Consider the following 17,809-nt stretch of genomic DNA (forward strand, 5'->3'; position numbering starts at 1 on the left):
GTACAATAAGTGAAAATCCAGCCTAAGATGCCCTGGGAGGCTGGGGCTGCACAGCCTCGCATCCTTGCTGCAGACTTTTCCAAGCTCCTCAGTGGAAAAGGTCAGCATTTTGCACCAGCAGTAGGTGGTTTTTTTTTAATCCCTTCATCATGAGCCAACACCCAGACGAGACACCATCCTTAACAGAAGGGCAGAAACTAAACAACCTGCATTTCACTGCCACAAAACTAACAGCGAGTGTGACTGTACAGAGCTAGGGAGCAGCCTGTGGGTTTCCAACAGACAGTGCTGGCGCAACCTCTTAGCCCACACAAACAGGAAACTGAACCTGAAATAAGAGAGAGCCTAAGATACCTGCTGCCCCTTTCCTTGCTGTCAGTCTTCATTTCTAAACGGTTTAAGCCCAAGAAAAGCAGCTGAAGCATGTGAGGAGAGCGGGAACTGGGAGTGAGGGCTCCTGATCGGAGCAGCCCATTTGAGCTTCTTGCTCTTCCTCACACCCACATGAGCTGCAGACCCCGGAACACCAGCTCAGACTTTGTCCAAAGGATGAAAAGGCTTTGTGCAGCTCTGAAAAAAGGTTGCTGGCTGCAAATTCAGTTTAAACTGCTCAATATGCTCCAGTCTTGAGGATGAATATAAAACAACCCAAAGTTTCCTTCAGATTGTTAGAAATGCCCCATGTGATGCTCTTTTCCTTACCCCATTGTTTTTCTTTATCAGTTTCATGATAGCATGACAAAACACTACAAAAGCTCCCAGCAAAAGCTTTGCCAGCATAAAGGTAAGGGCTTATCTGCCATTAAAACATTACAGGCATATGATGTGTTTAAACCTTAGACGTGCATCCTGCGCTAGTGAATTGCTGAGACAATTGAGAAACACACAGGCAAGGCTTCAAGCCTAGCGCAGCCCAAGGGAGTGGTGGACTCCAATACTCAGCAAACTTGGGTCTCAGGTTGAATGAACGACACACGTTTGTGCATCATTCCTAGTTTTATGCTCTCAGTATAGGACAGAGCCAAGTAAGCCTTACGGTGAGATTTCAGTTCAATCTTTTTACCTCGTTCAAGAGAAATTAAACAACAATATGATCATAGTTGGCAAGCATCTGTACAAGAAACTTCCCATAGTAAAGGTTTCTTTTATCTTTAGGAAAAGCCAAAGCAAAATTCAGTGCTCATAACCTGAAGCTAAATAAGCGCAGACATGAAATGGTGCATGCATTTTGAACAAGGTCAGTAGTTAACTCATCAAACAAAAGGATACACCAAGTTCTCCTTTACCTAGGGCTTTTTAATGTGAGATTTTAGAACTGAGAACAGAAATTTGAGACTTCATTCAGAAAATACAAGGTAAGATACCACGGCTTCACTCCACAGACTGTAATGGTCCCTCCATTTTTTATTTTTATTTTTTAAAACAAAGAAACTCCACCCCACAGGAGCACACACAGAAATCAGAGTCTTAAAGAATTTCAGCTCTGGAAAAATGACCATTGCTTTGTTATCTATCCTACAGCTCACACAGTGTTGGGCATGACAAAAAATGAGGAGGGATTTCTGTGCCTGAACATATTTAGATTTCCACAAAGACTGAACCTCTAGCTTCCTGAGTTTATATAGTGCTTTTTTTTTTGGTGCAACTGTAACACTGATTTCTGCGTAAAATTTCCTACATGTCTAAAACTTAATTCCATTGTCGTATACTTCTACAGAAGGATCTACCTGAGGTGAAAATTGCTCTGAATATTAGTTCCAGCAATTCCCTTCAAGAGAGACTACAAAAATGGAAAATATGGAGCTTGTGGAAGAACACTGAAGAATAAAACCTGAGATGACAAATGCCTCTGCTCTTTGGTGCTCTCTTTGTTCAAGTGTATCTGCATCCACTTGTATTTACTGTATACAGGTAAAGAAGCTCCCGGGAAAAGCGAGGTGCACTATTTGTTGGTTTTAAGAATTCTGGATCTGCAATCCACAATGTGTAGTCTGTGAAGACACACCCAGGGTAAATGATAAACACTAGGAAGGCAGCACTGAGCAGCACCAAGAGTACTTACTGACTACTGCAATTCAGAAATAAAATGGAAGCAGCAAAACCTTTTGGAGGAACAGTGTCCACTCACAGCAGAGCAGAAGCGCAAAGAGATGGCAGACTTCTAAAATCCTATTTAATAAATTGCAAGTGTAACTTCATTTACTTCAGTAGCCCAATTCTCATTTCTAGTACCATGTGGGATTAACTTTTTTGCAAAGATACTTACTCAAGGCTGGTACGTTCCATTAAGAGGTTAGTATGCTGCTTTCACAGCTTGGCTGATCTACTTGCCCAGCCCAGAGACAGCCATTTTAATAGGTCTTTCTGGGCAATACAGTGGATACACCAGAAAATCCAGGTGAGTCAAAAATCAACAATAAAAATAGTTTTGTGAGTAGGTATGAAAACAATAAAAGCAGGGTTCCCACCCTGTGGGACAACAGGAAACACACACAGGCAGACAGAAGCTGTCCGTAACACAGACCCTGTGACTTGAGAAACACCGCCTGGAGGACTCCAAAGTCTTTACTCTCTCCCACCTATGGTCAGTGCAAGCTCAGCAACTGGCTCTGGGACACCTGATCTCCCCCAGAGGACTTGCAGCAGTGCACATGCATCAGCGTCTGCTTAATTTCAAGGAATGCAGCTGGTGGCCAACAGCCAGAAATGCTCAAGAGTACCATCTTTCTTCATGCTTCCTCCTCTGGGCACTGACCCCAGGCTCACCAACAGGTACCACGCTCTGCGACCACCCGTGCAAGTACAGACACCATCCCAGCGTGGCATGACTGTATGCAACACCCCTGGAGCTGTGAACCATTTCCACAAACGCTGCAGGCATCACAGCTTGCATCGGCAGTTCTTGCGTTGGGGCACCCTTAGGCTTTTTGCCGGAGGCAGCAAGTCACACGTGAGTGCGGGGAGCTGTCGGTCACTCCATGAGAGCTCCCTCCTCTTCACTCCTCTGCGCACCCTGTCTAGGGATCCTCCTTCCCCTAGCACACGCAGGAAAAAACAACTACTTTGAGCCAGTTTCAAAAAAGAAAGGAGAGCTGACCAAGAAGTCATGACCTGCTAAATCAGGAGCTTCTCTGCAGCACCTGCTGGGGAAGGTGACGACAGGCAGAGGGGGACAAGGCTGCAAGGAGACCCAGCAAGGGACAGACCTGCCTGACTGAAGTGTGACCCAGGGGCAGCTGGGGAACCTCGCCGCAGCCTCCTCACACCAGCCTCACCCACACGAGCCCTTCCTGCCTCTGCCTTCCTTCCAGCCCCGCACTGCTCCCTGCCGAGCAAAACCCACCTCCCACGAAGTTTTCCGTGTGACTGCCCAGCTGCTCCCTGACCAGCCATCGCCTTCCTGCTCCTGATGGAGGAGCCGATCCACACCCCGGCAGCAGTCCCCGGCACCGGGACACGAGGACCGTCTGGTGCCGAGGCTGAGCATGGCACCGGCAAGGCGCTGGCTGCCTGCAGCCGGCCCTCGGACACCGGCACGACTCCAGCAGCAGGCGCAGAGAAGCCTGCCGACCCTCGCAGGGACGGGGAAGGAGGCTCCCCAGCCCGAGGAGGGCAGCAGGCCCAGCACCGCCGCCGCGTGAGCCCGGCTGGGGCCGTGGAGGCTGCCCACATGCGCAGCACCACGGGGCGCCCTGCCGGGCCCCGGGGCGGCCGCTGCCACGCGCACCTCGAGATCCAGACGCGGTGCCAGCACGCTGGCTGCGAGAGACGAGCATTGTGCTCCTTCCCCACCAAAAACCCCGAGGCCTCCTGCGTGTATGCTAACCACAATCCTTTGAGAGGCTCGTGTATTTACAAACTGAGGCATGTTGAAATCAAAGGGGATACCATATGACATAATTCACATTAAAATGTCAACAGGCTGACAATTTATAGAGCCAATCCACCGAAGGTGGGGAGAACTAAGACGCGGTAATTGTTTAATTCCCGCTTAAACCAACAGCAGCTTTACCTTCAAAGGCGGTACAATGTGCAGGCCTTTCAGGCGCGCTGTCAGCCAAGCGATGCCAGCAGCTGGCGCCCGGCCAGGCATTAGATAACGGCTTTAACTATTTATAGGCACTCCTCACCAGCAGCGAGAGGGCGCAGGGCTGGGGAAGGCAGGATGCTGCTCTGGGAAACGCAGCTCCATCCCGGCCACAGCAAATATTTGCCTTCGTGGCAAGGACAACCTGTTTTTCCACGAACGCAGCAGCCCTTTCGCTCGGGCACACGAGGCGCAGCCCGGCGCCCCGGCGCTCCTCCTGCCGCCGCACGTGACCGAGGCGTGGCACAGCGCCCCGGGGGCGGACAGTGCCCGGCACCACGAGCCACCCGGGCAGGGACTCACGGAGCTCTGCTGACACAGTGCCTGGCACAGAGTGGCCCTGACCCCGACCGAGACCTGCAAACACCACCGCAGCAAAACAATGGAGGAATGAATTGCCCCAGCCATAAATTAGTTTAGGGCACAGGTGAACTTTTTACCCCAGGTGGGCCTTAGCAGCTTTGCCCACAGCCTGCCTGTTGTGCTGTTTTGTGAGACAAAACTTCTGGCCACCTTGACTCGCTCACATCCCTTGCCCACAGTCAGGCTGCTGGTGACACAACTTGTAGCCTGTAATAATGCACAAGGAAGGCACAAGAGAAATATACTCTAGCAGGAAAAAACTTACCTGAGCAAACCACAGCCAATAAATTTTCTATAAATGCCAGCTAATGCTGTCCCTTTGAGAGCAATGGAAAGGGACTGCACGGACTCCAGAGCCCTCTGCACAGACTTGCTGTCTGTACATAAACAGTAACACCTCATTCTCTCTTCTACCTCATTAACTGAAACGCATTAAAACAAGTGTGCATTGGGAGCAGAAAATGAGACTGTTAAACCAAGCTGATATAATCCTCATCAGCTGTGGGAAATGAGAACACATCCATTACGCTGAATCAAGTACGCCAACTGTGATTTACCGATAATGTTAAGACCCCGAGAAAGATGCTCTTCCCCCTCGAACGTCTCTCTCCTTTCATACGACACGGCTCTATCCAGCGTCTTTAAGACTGTGTCACTTGTTATATTCAAAGCAGTGTGTGCATATTCTGATTCCAGCAGCCACCCTTTGAGTGCAGTGCTGTTGGCCTTTGTCCAGCACTGCAGACAGTTCTGCACAAGTCTTTTGTCCCCAGAAGGTATGTTCTCACTACACTAGCAGAGCTAGAGGCTGCCCACTTCTTAAAAGTGGAAGAAAATGCCAAATTAGGAGAGCATACACCCAGAAAATGGGACATTTAAGGATCACAATCTCAAATTGGGACGTTCAGATACACTATGGCAGTATTTAACAACATAGTTTACCTAGGGTTGACAGTTAGATATCCTGCTTGAGCATTCACAACTTGCCTTAACGTTACCAGCCTTCAGAAGAGCACGAAGCACAGAGAACACCCGGGCATCACCAGTGCCAACAGCACCACGTTGCTACAAGCATCCCTGAATTCTCCAGCTTGGTGATCGAATGCAGCAGGAGACCAAACTGAGGGAGTGTCAGAAGAGGTGACAAGAGCTGTCACTCGGTGACAACTGACCTTCAGCTCCACAGGAGGATAACAAACTGTTCCCTTCTCTTGGTGCACAACCCCTGTACACGTTCGCTGCCCTTACGAGAAGATACTTGGCTCTGGATGTTGGAGCAATGTTCGTTTATTCTTCCCCCAGGGAGACAGAGTAAGGGAACCCTCCTGACGGCACAGGAGCTGCTGGCTGCAGGACCAGACAGACCACATTTCACACCAGACAGTCAAGCGGCTTCAGGCACTACAGGACTGCAGTGGATTTGAACTGCTGACCTCGAGGAGAGGCTCAGGTTTCCAAATTCTGTTTTCCTCCAGTCAAACTGCACTCCTGGTACACCAGGCAGGGGTCTCTCCTCCCTGATGTCTCCACCTCTCTTCCATACATTTAGAGCAGGAATGTAAACAATCACTTCAATACTTGCAACTGCTATTTCAGATTTTTCAAAACAAACCTAAGCACGAAACGGCATTTCACTCTGAGTGCAGTCTGTTTTGAGTGAAGTCTAGACTGAACTCTCCAGGACTAGTTTCTCGATACAAACCTTGGGGAACTAACACCACACACCGGGTTCTAAAACGGCAGTCTCCAACAGCCTGTGCAGGCATTTTGAACAGGGTCCATGAAGTCTGTTTAACCAGCATGATGTGTGCAACAGAATCACAAAGAAACAGGCATTTAAAGTGACATCTGTTGGATTAATTAGCTGTGTAATTAGCCTCCCCTCTGTGGAAATAGGCTTTGTTACTGCTGCCTGAAACTTCCCCAGGTGATTTTCTTTGTAACTATCGCTCTCCAAGCACAGGAGGAGCGGGTGAGACAGGACTGCAATGCACGTACAAAAAAAGAGGTAGAAATAAAGTCTAGAGGCCATTAGGCAGCTGAAGGGAAATAAGTGACAGCGGGTCAGAGAATCATAACCACCAAACAAAGGTGCTGAAATCCAAACAAATCACGTCCATCAATACTTGCAAATTCTGTAACCATGCGCGGCCCTGCAGAAGGGATGAAATAAATGGATAAAATGCAAATTTTTTGCATTCTCTCAAATCAGATAGAGCATCTTGGCTTCTGCCTCTTGCATCAGCTCTCCACTCTCCCCACAACTCCAGCTTGAAAGACCCCAAGCTGACAATAGGGGAGTCAAGTCAGGCCCACAAAAAGCTGTGTGACAAGACAGCAACTGCATCTCTACCCAAGCCATTGCAACCTGTTCTGCAGCACAGAAAAATTCTGATGTTTAGAGCAATGAGGCAACAGGATCCTGGGATTAACTGCACTTCACTGATGATTCAATGGCCAAATACAAGTACCTCCTTAGAAATCCACGTCCCCGTTTTAAATGCAGAACCAGAAGAAAAAAATATATTTTTGCTGTCAGGACAAAAGCAGTATAGCAGTTGAGGTGTAAGACAACTCCGACATAAATCAAACTAGTACTGAAACAAGTATTTTTACTGCAAGTTGATCACATCAGTTTTACCAAGTTGTACCATAACATCCAGACTGTTAATTCCTTGCGGCTTGTGGTGATAGGAAGGATTCAAAATATAGTTGAGGGAAGGCAGTTTTAGAGAACAATGATACAGCACTCTGTAAAAAATCAACTGACTCCAATGCCTGCTTATTATCTTTACTCTGCACAGACACGTCAAGTCCCTCCCAGAGCCGTGCGAGCGGGAGTCCGCTCCTTGCCATGAGCCACCACACCGGCTTACTCTGTCCAGGCAGAGGGACCTGCGAACTCGGCAAGGAACAAACCGATGTAAGTGAGGTTTTAGAGAAACACTCGCTAAATGCTGCTGCCATCTCCCCAGGTGCTGCCAGCACCATTCAGGCGGCAGTGCCTCGGGCAAAGCAGGGCCCACGCAGCCGCACGCTCCAGCAGCGACAGGCTCGCGCTCTGCCCCGCAGCCCTGCAGCGTGGGGAGCAGTCTTTGGCAGGGAGGCAATGTAACCTGGAGACAGGTATCTTCAAACAGCTGCAATAAGGTTTACCAGAGCTTGTCCAACTGTACCCGAAGGCACAACTTTCAAAGAACCTGTTGCACAAGTGTAACTTATTGCCTAATTTGAATTGCAGAACTTGATTGCACATAATACAGTGCAAAACCAGAGTCTTTAAGGACTGGCAAGTACGAGAAAAAAACACTACGGTATTAAGTTATGCATTATGCATACATTATTTATTGTAATCTAATCAATTTCCTGGAGATAGCAAGTCTAGAACCTCCCATATCGCTTGCACAGTAATTTTTGGAAGTTTAGCTGTTAGAAAAGTTTATTCAAAAATAGCTCAGTTATCTAGGAGAGCAGAAGACAAAGCACCTTGTAACCTGGTAGCGCTAATACAGCCTAACAGAATTCATGACTCCAGTCCACATCACGTTGAACCGGCTGGGGAAAGCACTCGCTAGGTCCTTCCCAGCTTGCCAATCAACCCATTGCTCGAGATGGACATTAACAAGCGGACATCCATTATTTAACAAAGCATGTCATCAAAAAGCCTGCAGCTGCACTTAGTTACCTGGCAAGGTCTGTTACCCGCTGCACTGAAAGCCTGATGCCCCTCTACCCCTGAAGTGGGAAAAGGAATTAAAAGCATTTCCTGGTCTCCAGCGCACACCACCCACAGCAGAAACACAGCTGCCCCGACGGGGGCACGGGACTGCCTGGCAGGGGAAACGGGTAACCACTTGAATGCAGGTCTTCAGCAGACGCTGGCAAGCGAGAGCTTACAGCCCTGCCACACAACGCCATGTGCCAGCCGCAGCCCTGTGCAAAACACTTGCCCAGCTCCTCTACCCACTCGCTCCAGCACCATCACACCCAGGCTGTTCCAGTCCTATCTGCTTGTCTTTGACTACGTGCATCAGGTGTATGCAGGAACAGGCTGAGGCCCCTGACAAACAGGCTTATCACCCATCTCAGACCGATCTCAGCCCAGCTGTTCTGACTGAAACTCCTCTTCACAGTGCTAAATGTGCAGGCAGGAGAGTAAGCAGACATTTCTGCATCAATCTGTACTCACAGTGGCTAATTGCCTGGAGAAAAAAAAAAAAGCAGGTCTTTTGGATCCAGACCAGGATCTCTGAATACACATTCACACCCTCCACGCTCTCCTCTGCAGAGATGCAACCTCCCACAACAGTACCGGAGGGACAGCAGGCTCCCCGACAGCTTACACCACCACAAGATCTCCTAGAGCTGTCAACAAATCAGAGCAATGGCCATAACCACCTTATCCTCCATCCTCCCACTATCTGAAAATCTGTACTGACAAGCACCATCCAAAAGGGGAGAAATTCCTGCCTGGGGTGTGCAAAATTTAAATATCCATTCATGTGCTCCACAGCTACTGGGATAAAAAAAAAAATGCAGATAAAGCTGGCATCATGCATGGGAAAAGGTCATGCAAGATGCACATTTCTGCCTCATCAAAATTGTGACATCTAGTGAGATGAGAGCTGAGGTCCAGGACAACTTCGCAAGACCGATCTTACTGCCCAGCGCTCTGCCTCGTCCCGCCAACCCCCCCCAGTCACGGAGAGCCAGAGAGGAACCAAGTTCAGCTATCTGTAGTTGTTCACAAGCAACTGCTACAAAGCCATAAAAAATATCTCAAATTTACACAGATTATGATAACAGCTTGTCAAGGTGGTCTCTGGCTTTTTTTTTTTTTTTTTAATCCATTTTCACAAATGTTTTGAATTCTAAATCTTGTTTCACAGTGAGCTTTTGGATACCTGTCTCGGTTAACTCCTAACACCTGCTACACCAAGCACCTGCTCCTGGCTCCTGTTCCAGTTGCAGTATCTCTCTCATCTGTTTCTGTTATAGGGTGATTTCTTTGGTAGGCACATGGCAGAGTACTTACTGGAAAACTGCTGAAAGAAGAACTGAAGTGTCTGAAGTCCACAAACAAAGCATTCAGCAGGCAGTGCTTTGTATTTTCAATAATTCAGATTTCAATTAGATTTCAGAGAAAACACAATCCCATGAGGGAGGCTACTGAAAGGGTTAAATGGACCCGACTGTTTTTTGTATTAAAATACTTGGCGATCCCAGTAGGATATTGAAACAGAACTGGATCACAGGGGCTCATTCCTCCTGTAAGTTCCTGTACTGTGAAGAGCTGCCAGTTCCGCGCAGAAGCCAGCTACGGTTCGCATCTCAGCGAACGGGGAGGCAGCCACCAGGCAGAGCCTGCCGAGACGCGCGCTCTGGCTCAGCCGCCCACCCCGCGCGGGGTGACCAACCCTCGGGCTGACCTCCAGCAGCTCGGCCAGGCTGGCCCAGCTCCAGAGCCCCTCTCGGTCTGAGATCCACCGTCTGTGCAGACCGGGGTGCAGCTCAGAAAGTTTCTCAGGCTGCGAGCTCAGCAAGGCTCAAAGTCCATTCCAGATTTAAACACGCTGCAGCCCTCAGAACTGTTTCGATTCACAAGCTTATCTTTCATCGTGAGTTTATCCCAGACTAGAGGATGGCAGATTTGAATTAAAGGTTTGAGACCAGCTTTAAAAACAACTTTGTGGGGAGACTTTTAAATGGATATTCACTTGTGAAGCTACCATTGGAATTTTAAGTTAGACCTTGCAGGAAATCAGTTAAAAGTCCCTTATAATTTGTAATTTAAACAGGCTTCTGGCAAAATCCACGTTACTCATGAGTGTAATTCAGAGCTGTGATGCTGCATCTGTAGTTCAAAAGATAAACTTGCAAAAACGAACCCAAAACACACAGAAGTCAGACAGTGAGTAAATCAAAGGTTAATACATCTCTAAATCCTCTGTAACACGCACGAGAGACTCTTTGTGGGCAGCTTTACCCTAAGAACCTTAAAATGCAGAGACTGAAGGAAGTTTTTGATAAAAATCAAAACCCAAACACATTTCCTTTTGCCTACGTTAAATCATTTCAGTATTTCAAAGCTGAATCATGCGAACTACACACAGCTCCGGCAATGCTGAGAAGAGCTCTCCTGCAGGACCCCTACGTGAGGCTGAAGCCTGGTCTGGTTCCAGGGTCTGAAAGCAAAGCCACCACTTGATGGCAACAGCCATGGATTAAAGTTTTATGTACTCTGTGTGACAAGAGATCTCTGCCAGCAGGTGTAGAAGGATGGGACTATGTAGAGAGTTTTCCAAACTTCTGGTAGGCTGATTAAAATGCATGAGAAAAAAAAGGAGGAGAAACACAAACTACTTTCCGCTTCAGTCTCTCCTATCATTTAGCCAAAAGCCAAGTACTCCTTTTATTCACTTCTTGTTGATGCCATTAATTTTCTGATTTTTTCTCTTGTTAAAACTCGAAAACCTGTGATAATTCTTTATAAAACTCCCTACCTGATAAAATGTAGAGCTTTTATACACTGATGCCCTACAGGAAACATCTACTGTCGGCCAAATGGTGAGATGAGATGACTCTCAGCTTTACTATACTGCAGAACATTGGCTCGCTTAACTCGCATTAATTCCAAAAGGAAAGGCAACCAGATTTTAATTAACTAGCATTTTCTGATACCTAAAGCATTTCTTATGTAAAGGAAAACAAACAAACAAACCTCCAAAGATGACAAACAGTATTAACAAAATAGAAAGTCAGGGGCAAGCAGCAAGCTGTCACGATGTGGATGCTGGTAGACAGGAGTATTGATAACAACAAAACAGCAGCCATAATGGGTGATATCAAGGATTGATCCATCCAAAATCCATTCAAAGAGCAGCCACTAGCAGTGGAATTTGTAAAAGGAAAAAGGGCGGATATAAAGCAATTCTTTCCCAGTGCATAATCAAAGTTTCAGCTACCAGCTATTTGAGAATTCACTGAGCCAGAGTTTGCATCTTAATTACCATTTAATGAGCACCAATGTACCAACTCCTCGTGTTATCTGTCCAGTTCCTTTTTCAATCTACCTGAACGTCTGCTCTCTGCAATATCCCATGGCAATGAAGTTCACATGTAAATGAAGTGATGCACAAAAAAGCCCCCCCGCCCCCATTTTAAACCTGTTGCTAATCATACCAGATGTTCCTTACTTTTGTGCTAGGACAGTAAGGTGAGCAACTGCTGCCTATTCACCTCCTCTGCTCCATTCTGGATTTGTGCATCAAGCTAATCCCAAAGTCTATTTATTGCCTTCACAGAAGTCATTCTGTCCAGGTATTATCTCTGCTGCTTTCTCTGGACTCTTTCTAGTTTTTTGTTTTGTTTTGTTTTTTTTGAAATGTTCAATTTAGCTCATCTCAGGAAAAATGATATTCAGTGATCAGGAAAATCAAGGATTTTTTTCCTTTCCTTTTTCCTTCTTCTTAAACTTATAGCAGATTTTAAAGCTTGCTTTTTCCACCATTTCTAGATCACTTACAAACAAAAACCACACGTCTTTCTAGCCTTTCTTCTCCATGGTGAAAGTAAGTTTCTATTTTCCCTTTTGTTTCATATCCTTATCTAGCTATCCATTCATGGGTCTCTTCTCCTAGTGACAATACCTGCATCTTTGTTTAAGAGCTATTAAATGAGAACCTTGGCAAACGCTCTGGAAACCCCCCTGGCCTGCACGAGCCACACCAACCCCGTCTGTGGGCTGTCTGACTCTTTCAAATAACTGAGAAAACTTCCTCTTCCAAAAGCCTGTTTCTTCCCTTTCTAATACATATGCCTACTAAGGCTTTTATTACACTTTTTATCCACTTGTCTACTCAGTGCTTTGCAGTTTCTGGCACACATTGCTGCCACAAGCCTGTATTTTGCATGCAGGTTCCTGCAGAACTCTTCAGTGAAGAGCCCTGCTAACCCCACTGACTTGCTCCTGCACTGGCACCTCCACCCGAGACCACTGCTCAGATTTATCCTACATAAAGAGGCATCCTTGAATTCTTCTCTGTGAAACATGGGAAAAAAATCATTCCTTCCCCACCCTGTACTGTGGTTGTCCTCCTCCTTTTCTACACATCCCCTCCTTTCCTATTTAATCATGCCAGACTTTGGGGACTTTTCCTGTGTTTTTTTTTTTTCCCCCTTTTTTTTTTTCTTCCTATTTTCAAGTTTTTCTCATGGGTAGTACATATTTAATCCAAACACCTAATGTGGATTTAAGTAAATCCTCCGTGATCTACGCACACTGCACCCTTTTAATTTCTCCTTAGCATTAGCTCACCCATTTTCATGTAGTTTTTACTTCAAAGCTTGATATGGTTACAGTAGATGGTCTTTTTGTTTGTTTTTTACTATGTAAGGACACTGAATTTGAATGCACTATCACATCACTGTTATTCAGTAACTGCATCTTACACAATATTCCACGTATCGCTTGAGAATTAAACCTTTTTGGAGTTTTGCTTACTAGAGTCAAGTAAGTTAATGCACACTGTCACCCTAACCCCTGTCACACTTACGTGCTCCGCACTCTCACACTGGAGTGTCCTCGGAATTATCTTCCTCTCCACCAGCTTTCTCGAGTGCCTATTTAATCAGTACCTTCATTTAAGACGAACAGTCCCACCATAGCTCTTTAATTTACACCACACAGAACAAACTTTTGCTTTTGGTCTGCCTCATATATTGAGCTTAGCTGGAACCGTAAAAGCTTGCCTCCCCAATGCCACCAGCTCAGCATCTTGCTGCAGCCGCTCCTGTTCAGCCTCTGCTCGCAGAAGGTGCGAAGGCTCCTGCGGTGCCCGCGGGAGAGGCCGGAGGAGACGCACAGCAGGAGCTGCAGAGGAAGGCAACTCCCGCCATCTTCGGCCGGGTCTGTAGCTGCACCTTGCGTTCTCACGAGGTTCACTGGGCATCCCTCTTTCTTTCCAGGGCAGCACAGAGCCAGAAAGTTTCATTATTGCTGGTATCTCGAGTACTGATAGTAAGGAGGCTTTCTCCTATACGCTCTGCCTCTCCTACTTAACAAGGAGCTCTAGGTAGGGTAACATATAGCCCAAACCCTCTCCTTCAGACCCCACAGTCCCTAAGAAAGTTACTTTGCACTTGGAAAGACAGAAAAATGAAAACACTAAACGAACTCATCGAGTGCACTCATTCGGCAGTCTGGCCAGCAATGCCTTTCTTCAGTAGTTCTTTGTTTAAGCTTGTGATTGAGTTACAGGTTTTGAACTAGAGATTCTCAGGAAGTTGTAGGAAACATCCAAACTTGGCTCTTGCTCTAGCAGATTAATCCCTCCTGGAAATTCCACCTGTGCAATAGATGTTGGGAACTCGTGCCTGACCTCTCCCAGATGTGGGGCATGCTGCTGTGCTCCGAGTCTGCCCTAGTCTTTTGTGCTGACGAGGAGACAAGGCTTAGCTTCTGCTACGGAACCCCTGCGCTTGTAAAGAGTTTGCACAATCCCCACCTCTCTGCTTACAACCGCTGACACAACTCAACCCCAGTCTCATACGATACTCATCTGGCTGTCCTAGCTAGGGCATGAAGGGCCTTCAAATCTGTCATCTACCTCAAACCAGCACAACCACATCTTGACATCTTAGAAATTTAAACTCACGTTTACCGTGGTGCTCCTGCTTTCCTGGTAGTTTCTCCGAGAAAATAAAAAATACAAACCACACAAAGGAGATAAAAAATCATGTTCAGAGGCACAAATACGGTACTTCCCCAGGTAAATGCCAGTTAAACAACAGAATTTCCTATTTAGCCCCAGGATTTAGGGGAACAAGAGGATAAAGGATTACCAGATCCTTCCAGCTCCTCATTGTAAGCATGGACCCCACAGTTGCATCCCTGCCCCCTCATCGCTGACCAGGGAGGAGGACTGTTGCAAGCTATTACGATGTGCAGGACGAAGATGGCAGCAGAAGACCAACCCTCCTCCTCTGGCACTGGAAGCATTGCAGGAGAAAACTGAAAGGTTCACCAGACTATGGGCTAACAGCATCTCCAGACCACATTTCTGGCAACATGTAGCACCAATGGAAGAGGCTCTTGGGCAATGCAAGCAGCCAATAACATGTAATTTAAGAGGAAAATGGCAAAAAAGCAGAATAAGGAGGATTGTGTGTGATAAGCCTAGTGCGCGCTCTCACCCAGCAGCATCTGGAGAGGATTTTCTCCAGCAGGCAGGGAAGAACTCGATTACATCCAGTTAACTGTGCTCTAAACTGATTATGCATGTGCCAGGCTAATGGATTACATTAGCAAGAGGAAAAATAACATCCAATCAATCTCAATTTACTGCAGACCACACCAAGGCCTGAGAGAAGAGAAACCATTCTGTGAACTACCCCCACTCCCGCTGCATCTTTTCAGCTATCAAAAGAGACACAGCATTACAATCACTCTGAAGACTGCAAGAATTGCACTGAGGCCTCAGCAAACAACTCGCTTTATCCATAGAAGGGTTTTTCCATAAAGTCAAACACCGATTCCAGCAATGCTGGTGTGAGACACTGCGAATCCTACCTTTTGCTGTCCCCCACCACAGCAGGCAAGTGAGCAGCCACGCAGAGCAACATGAGCTACACTTTATGATAAAATAGTCTGTGGTTTATCAAAACAAAGAAAATCCCATACTGTGCATTTCACAGACTTTATGCAGACACACTAGAAAGCTAATATGTGGACTGCACAACAGACTTCACCTCTTTGAAATGTGTTTTTTTTTGGTCTAGTGTCTCACTGCTTTTGTGTCAGAAGCAAAGCAGTACTGTAGCAACTCTGAGACCTCCCCAGGCCTCTTATGAACCTGAAAAGTGACAATTCCTCTTCACCTGAGGAAAGCATTTCAGGAATCTTTATTACATAGATTTATGGCTGGTCCCCAATATCTGACTTTTTTTTAAAAACTTTTTTTTTTTTGAATTGCAATTGAAGTGCCCCAACTGTTTCTTCCCCAGCTCCCCAGTAGAAATCACTAGAAATGAAGGGGTCCAGACCCAGAATTTTTAGTATTTTTAAGAGAACAATGTTACGTGTTAAAACTCATAATAGAGCTTTCAAATACCTCTTTTGTACCCCAAATTCAATATCACAGAGAAGATTTGATTCCTCGGCTGGCTTTTTAAAGCCTCAGTGGGATACTCATGACCCCAATTTCCAAGCTGATTTTATTTCCTCAGGTCTCCTGCCTACCTGAGAGCAGAGGCATAAAGGTAGGTGTGATCACTTTTAGAGCCAGACTCTGCTGCACTATGTTGATTCTCAGCTGATGATGGTAAGAGTGATCGTCACAGAAACCTTGGCCTCAATGACTAACTCACTAGAAATGTTTTCTGCTCTTCTTCTCCAGGCAAGTCCAACAACCACATTTCTAGACAAACCTTCTATAATGCTCCTGGTCACATCTTTCCTCTGAATTTGCTGGAACTGTGCATTCCCAGGAAATATCCAGGAGTACTGAAATCTAATGCACCCACACCATGATGTGGGTGGGATACTGTACAGTGTGATGTCAAGTTTTACAGTCCCATTACATAAAGAAAAACAACTGAGAAACAATTAATAAGAACAAAATATGAACTGCTTGTATATGTACCTTCATACATAAAGAAAATCTCACTCAATTTGGGGAAAAGCGGGGAAAAAAGGATAAGGATAGAAAGAATATAAAAAAATTGAGAGAAACAAGAAGGCAATGAGTGGGATAGCATGTGTGAATGGAAGGTATGCGGCTGCCTAGATTTATGGCAATTCGTACCTGATTGTTCATACTAAAGCCATTATGGGATGATTAGAGAAAAAGGTGAAGCTTTAAGTCCAGTGAAAATCAATAGAAACGTCTGGAGCAATTCTGCTGCGCGAGTGAAAGGACTATTTACTGCATCCGGAGCTCCTCTTGGGTTACAGCCCAGAGGGTTCAAGCAAGCAAGGGGAGAGGGGCTGTGAACAAGAGAAGTCAGTCAGGAAAAAGAAGATGGTCAGGAAAAAGATGGCGATAAAGACACAAAATGAGGCCAAAACAAACAAACTAACAAACAACTAAGGAAGGAAAACAAGATAGCAGTCACAGGCCAAATATTACCATGTATGAAACCCTGCAATGCCTCCTAACTCTGGCCAAAGCATGGCCAATACATGCGCGCATACGCAGGTTTCTCTGCCCACCTTCTTCTAGCTTCAAGCAAGCTGCAAGCACTTCCACTTTGCTCACAGATCCCAGCATTAACATACGCAGAGCATTAAAGCACGGTGATGGCAGCCCTCTTCTTCCTTCCCTCCCTGCTCCCTCCTCCCAGCCCTCTCAACGCCAGAATAACCCATTTCTCTGAGAACAGCAAAAGCCTTCAAGTTCTCCTGAAGAATCTTATACAGCTTAATGACCCACCTTACAGAAGAGAGCCAACAGAGGCTAATACTGTCTTGCACAATATTTTCAACAGTGATTGTTATTCTTTGTGTGAAAAAGTTTAACCCATACACAATACTTATAAGACCTACAAGCCCCCATATTAAAGTGCCTTGAAATGGCCTAAGGCTTTAAAACCTGCAGCTGCTACGAGAACGCAAGCTGAAGAGCTGTACCATGCAAGTGAGACTGGGTCCCACTGGAGAGATCTGAGCAGCTTGTCTCCAAAGGATCGCAACCCACTGCAGATCAAAGTAGATTTTCCTTTGTTCCAGCACTTGGGCAACGAAAGATGAAGCAAAGCCAACCCTTACCTTATAGAGCTTCAGGCTGGCCTCATGCCTCGAGTTCACCGTGTGAAGACGCAGCTTCTCTAGACTGTTGGTGTAGTAGTCGCAAGCATTGCATTTCAGATGTACTGGATTCCCAATGGCCACACACTTCAGCCTCCACTCGTTGGCCTTCCCACCCTCCTTGATATGTGCTACCAGCTGGTATTTCTGCACATGCTTGTCCGTCTTACAGTGGAGCTGGAAGTTTGCCTTGAGCTGCGTGTTGTAGCGGCACAACTTGCACTGGTATGAGTCTCCCATCACTGCCTTCCACTCGTCTTCAGGGAGGCTACGCTCCACGTTCATGTGGAGGCCCAGCATGTCCAAATTATCCGTAGTGAACTTGTTGCACACAGCACACTGGAAGAGCTTCAGCGATGGGTCATTTGTTTGCGTGAAACTCTCACCCAAGTTCATTAGCTCCTCAGACACCAGCTGTCCACCGCCTAACCGCATGTCCAGGGGGATCTCTCCACCCACTGCACGAAGGAAAAAGGGGAAAAAAGAGGTCAGAAAATCTAAATTCTTTAGTTGCCAGAAGAGAAGCATAGAACGGAAATCTGTTCTCAGTGCAA

The 17,809-nt window shown here is 46.4% G+C and overlaps 1 protein-coding gene across 5 annotated transcripts in view; it reads right to left on the minus strand.

Moving 5' to 3' along the window:
* The window catches only part of ZFHX3 (zinc finger homeobox 3), a 543,893-nt gene that overhangs the window by 89,886 nt on the left and 436,198 nt on the right, over positions 1–17,809 (minus strand). For all 5 annotated transcript variants that reach the window (XM_067004579.1, XM_067004580.1, XM_067004582.1 and 2 more), the window contains one exon: positions 17,217–17,713. In XM_067004579.1, coding sequence (XP_066860680.1) covers positions 17,217–17,713 — 497 coding nt within the window. The remainder of the gene's footprint in view (positions 1–17,216; positions 17,714–17,809) is intronic.

Source organism: Anser cygnoides, chromosome 12, assembly GCF_040182565.1.
Source record: "Anser cygnoides isolate HZ-2024a breed goose chromosome 12, Taihu_goose_T2T_genome, whole genome shotgun sequence".
NCBI lineage: Eukaryota > Metazoa > Chordata > Aves > Anseriformes > Anatidae > Anser > Anser cygnoides.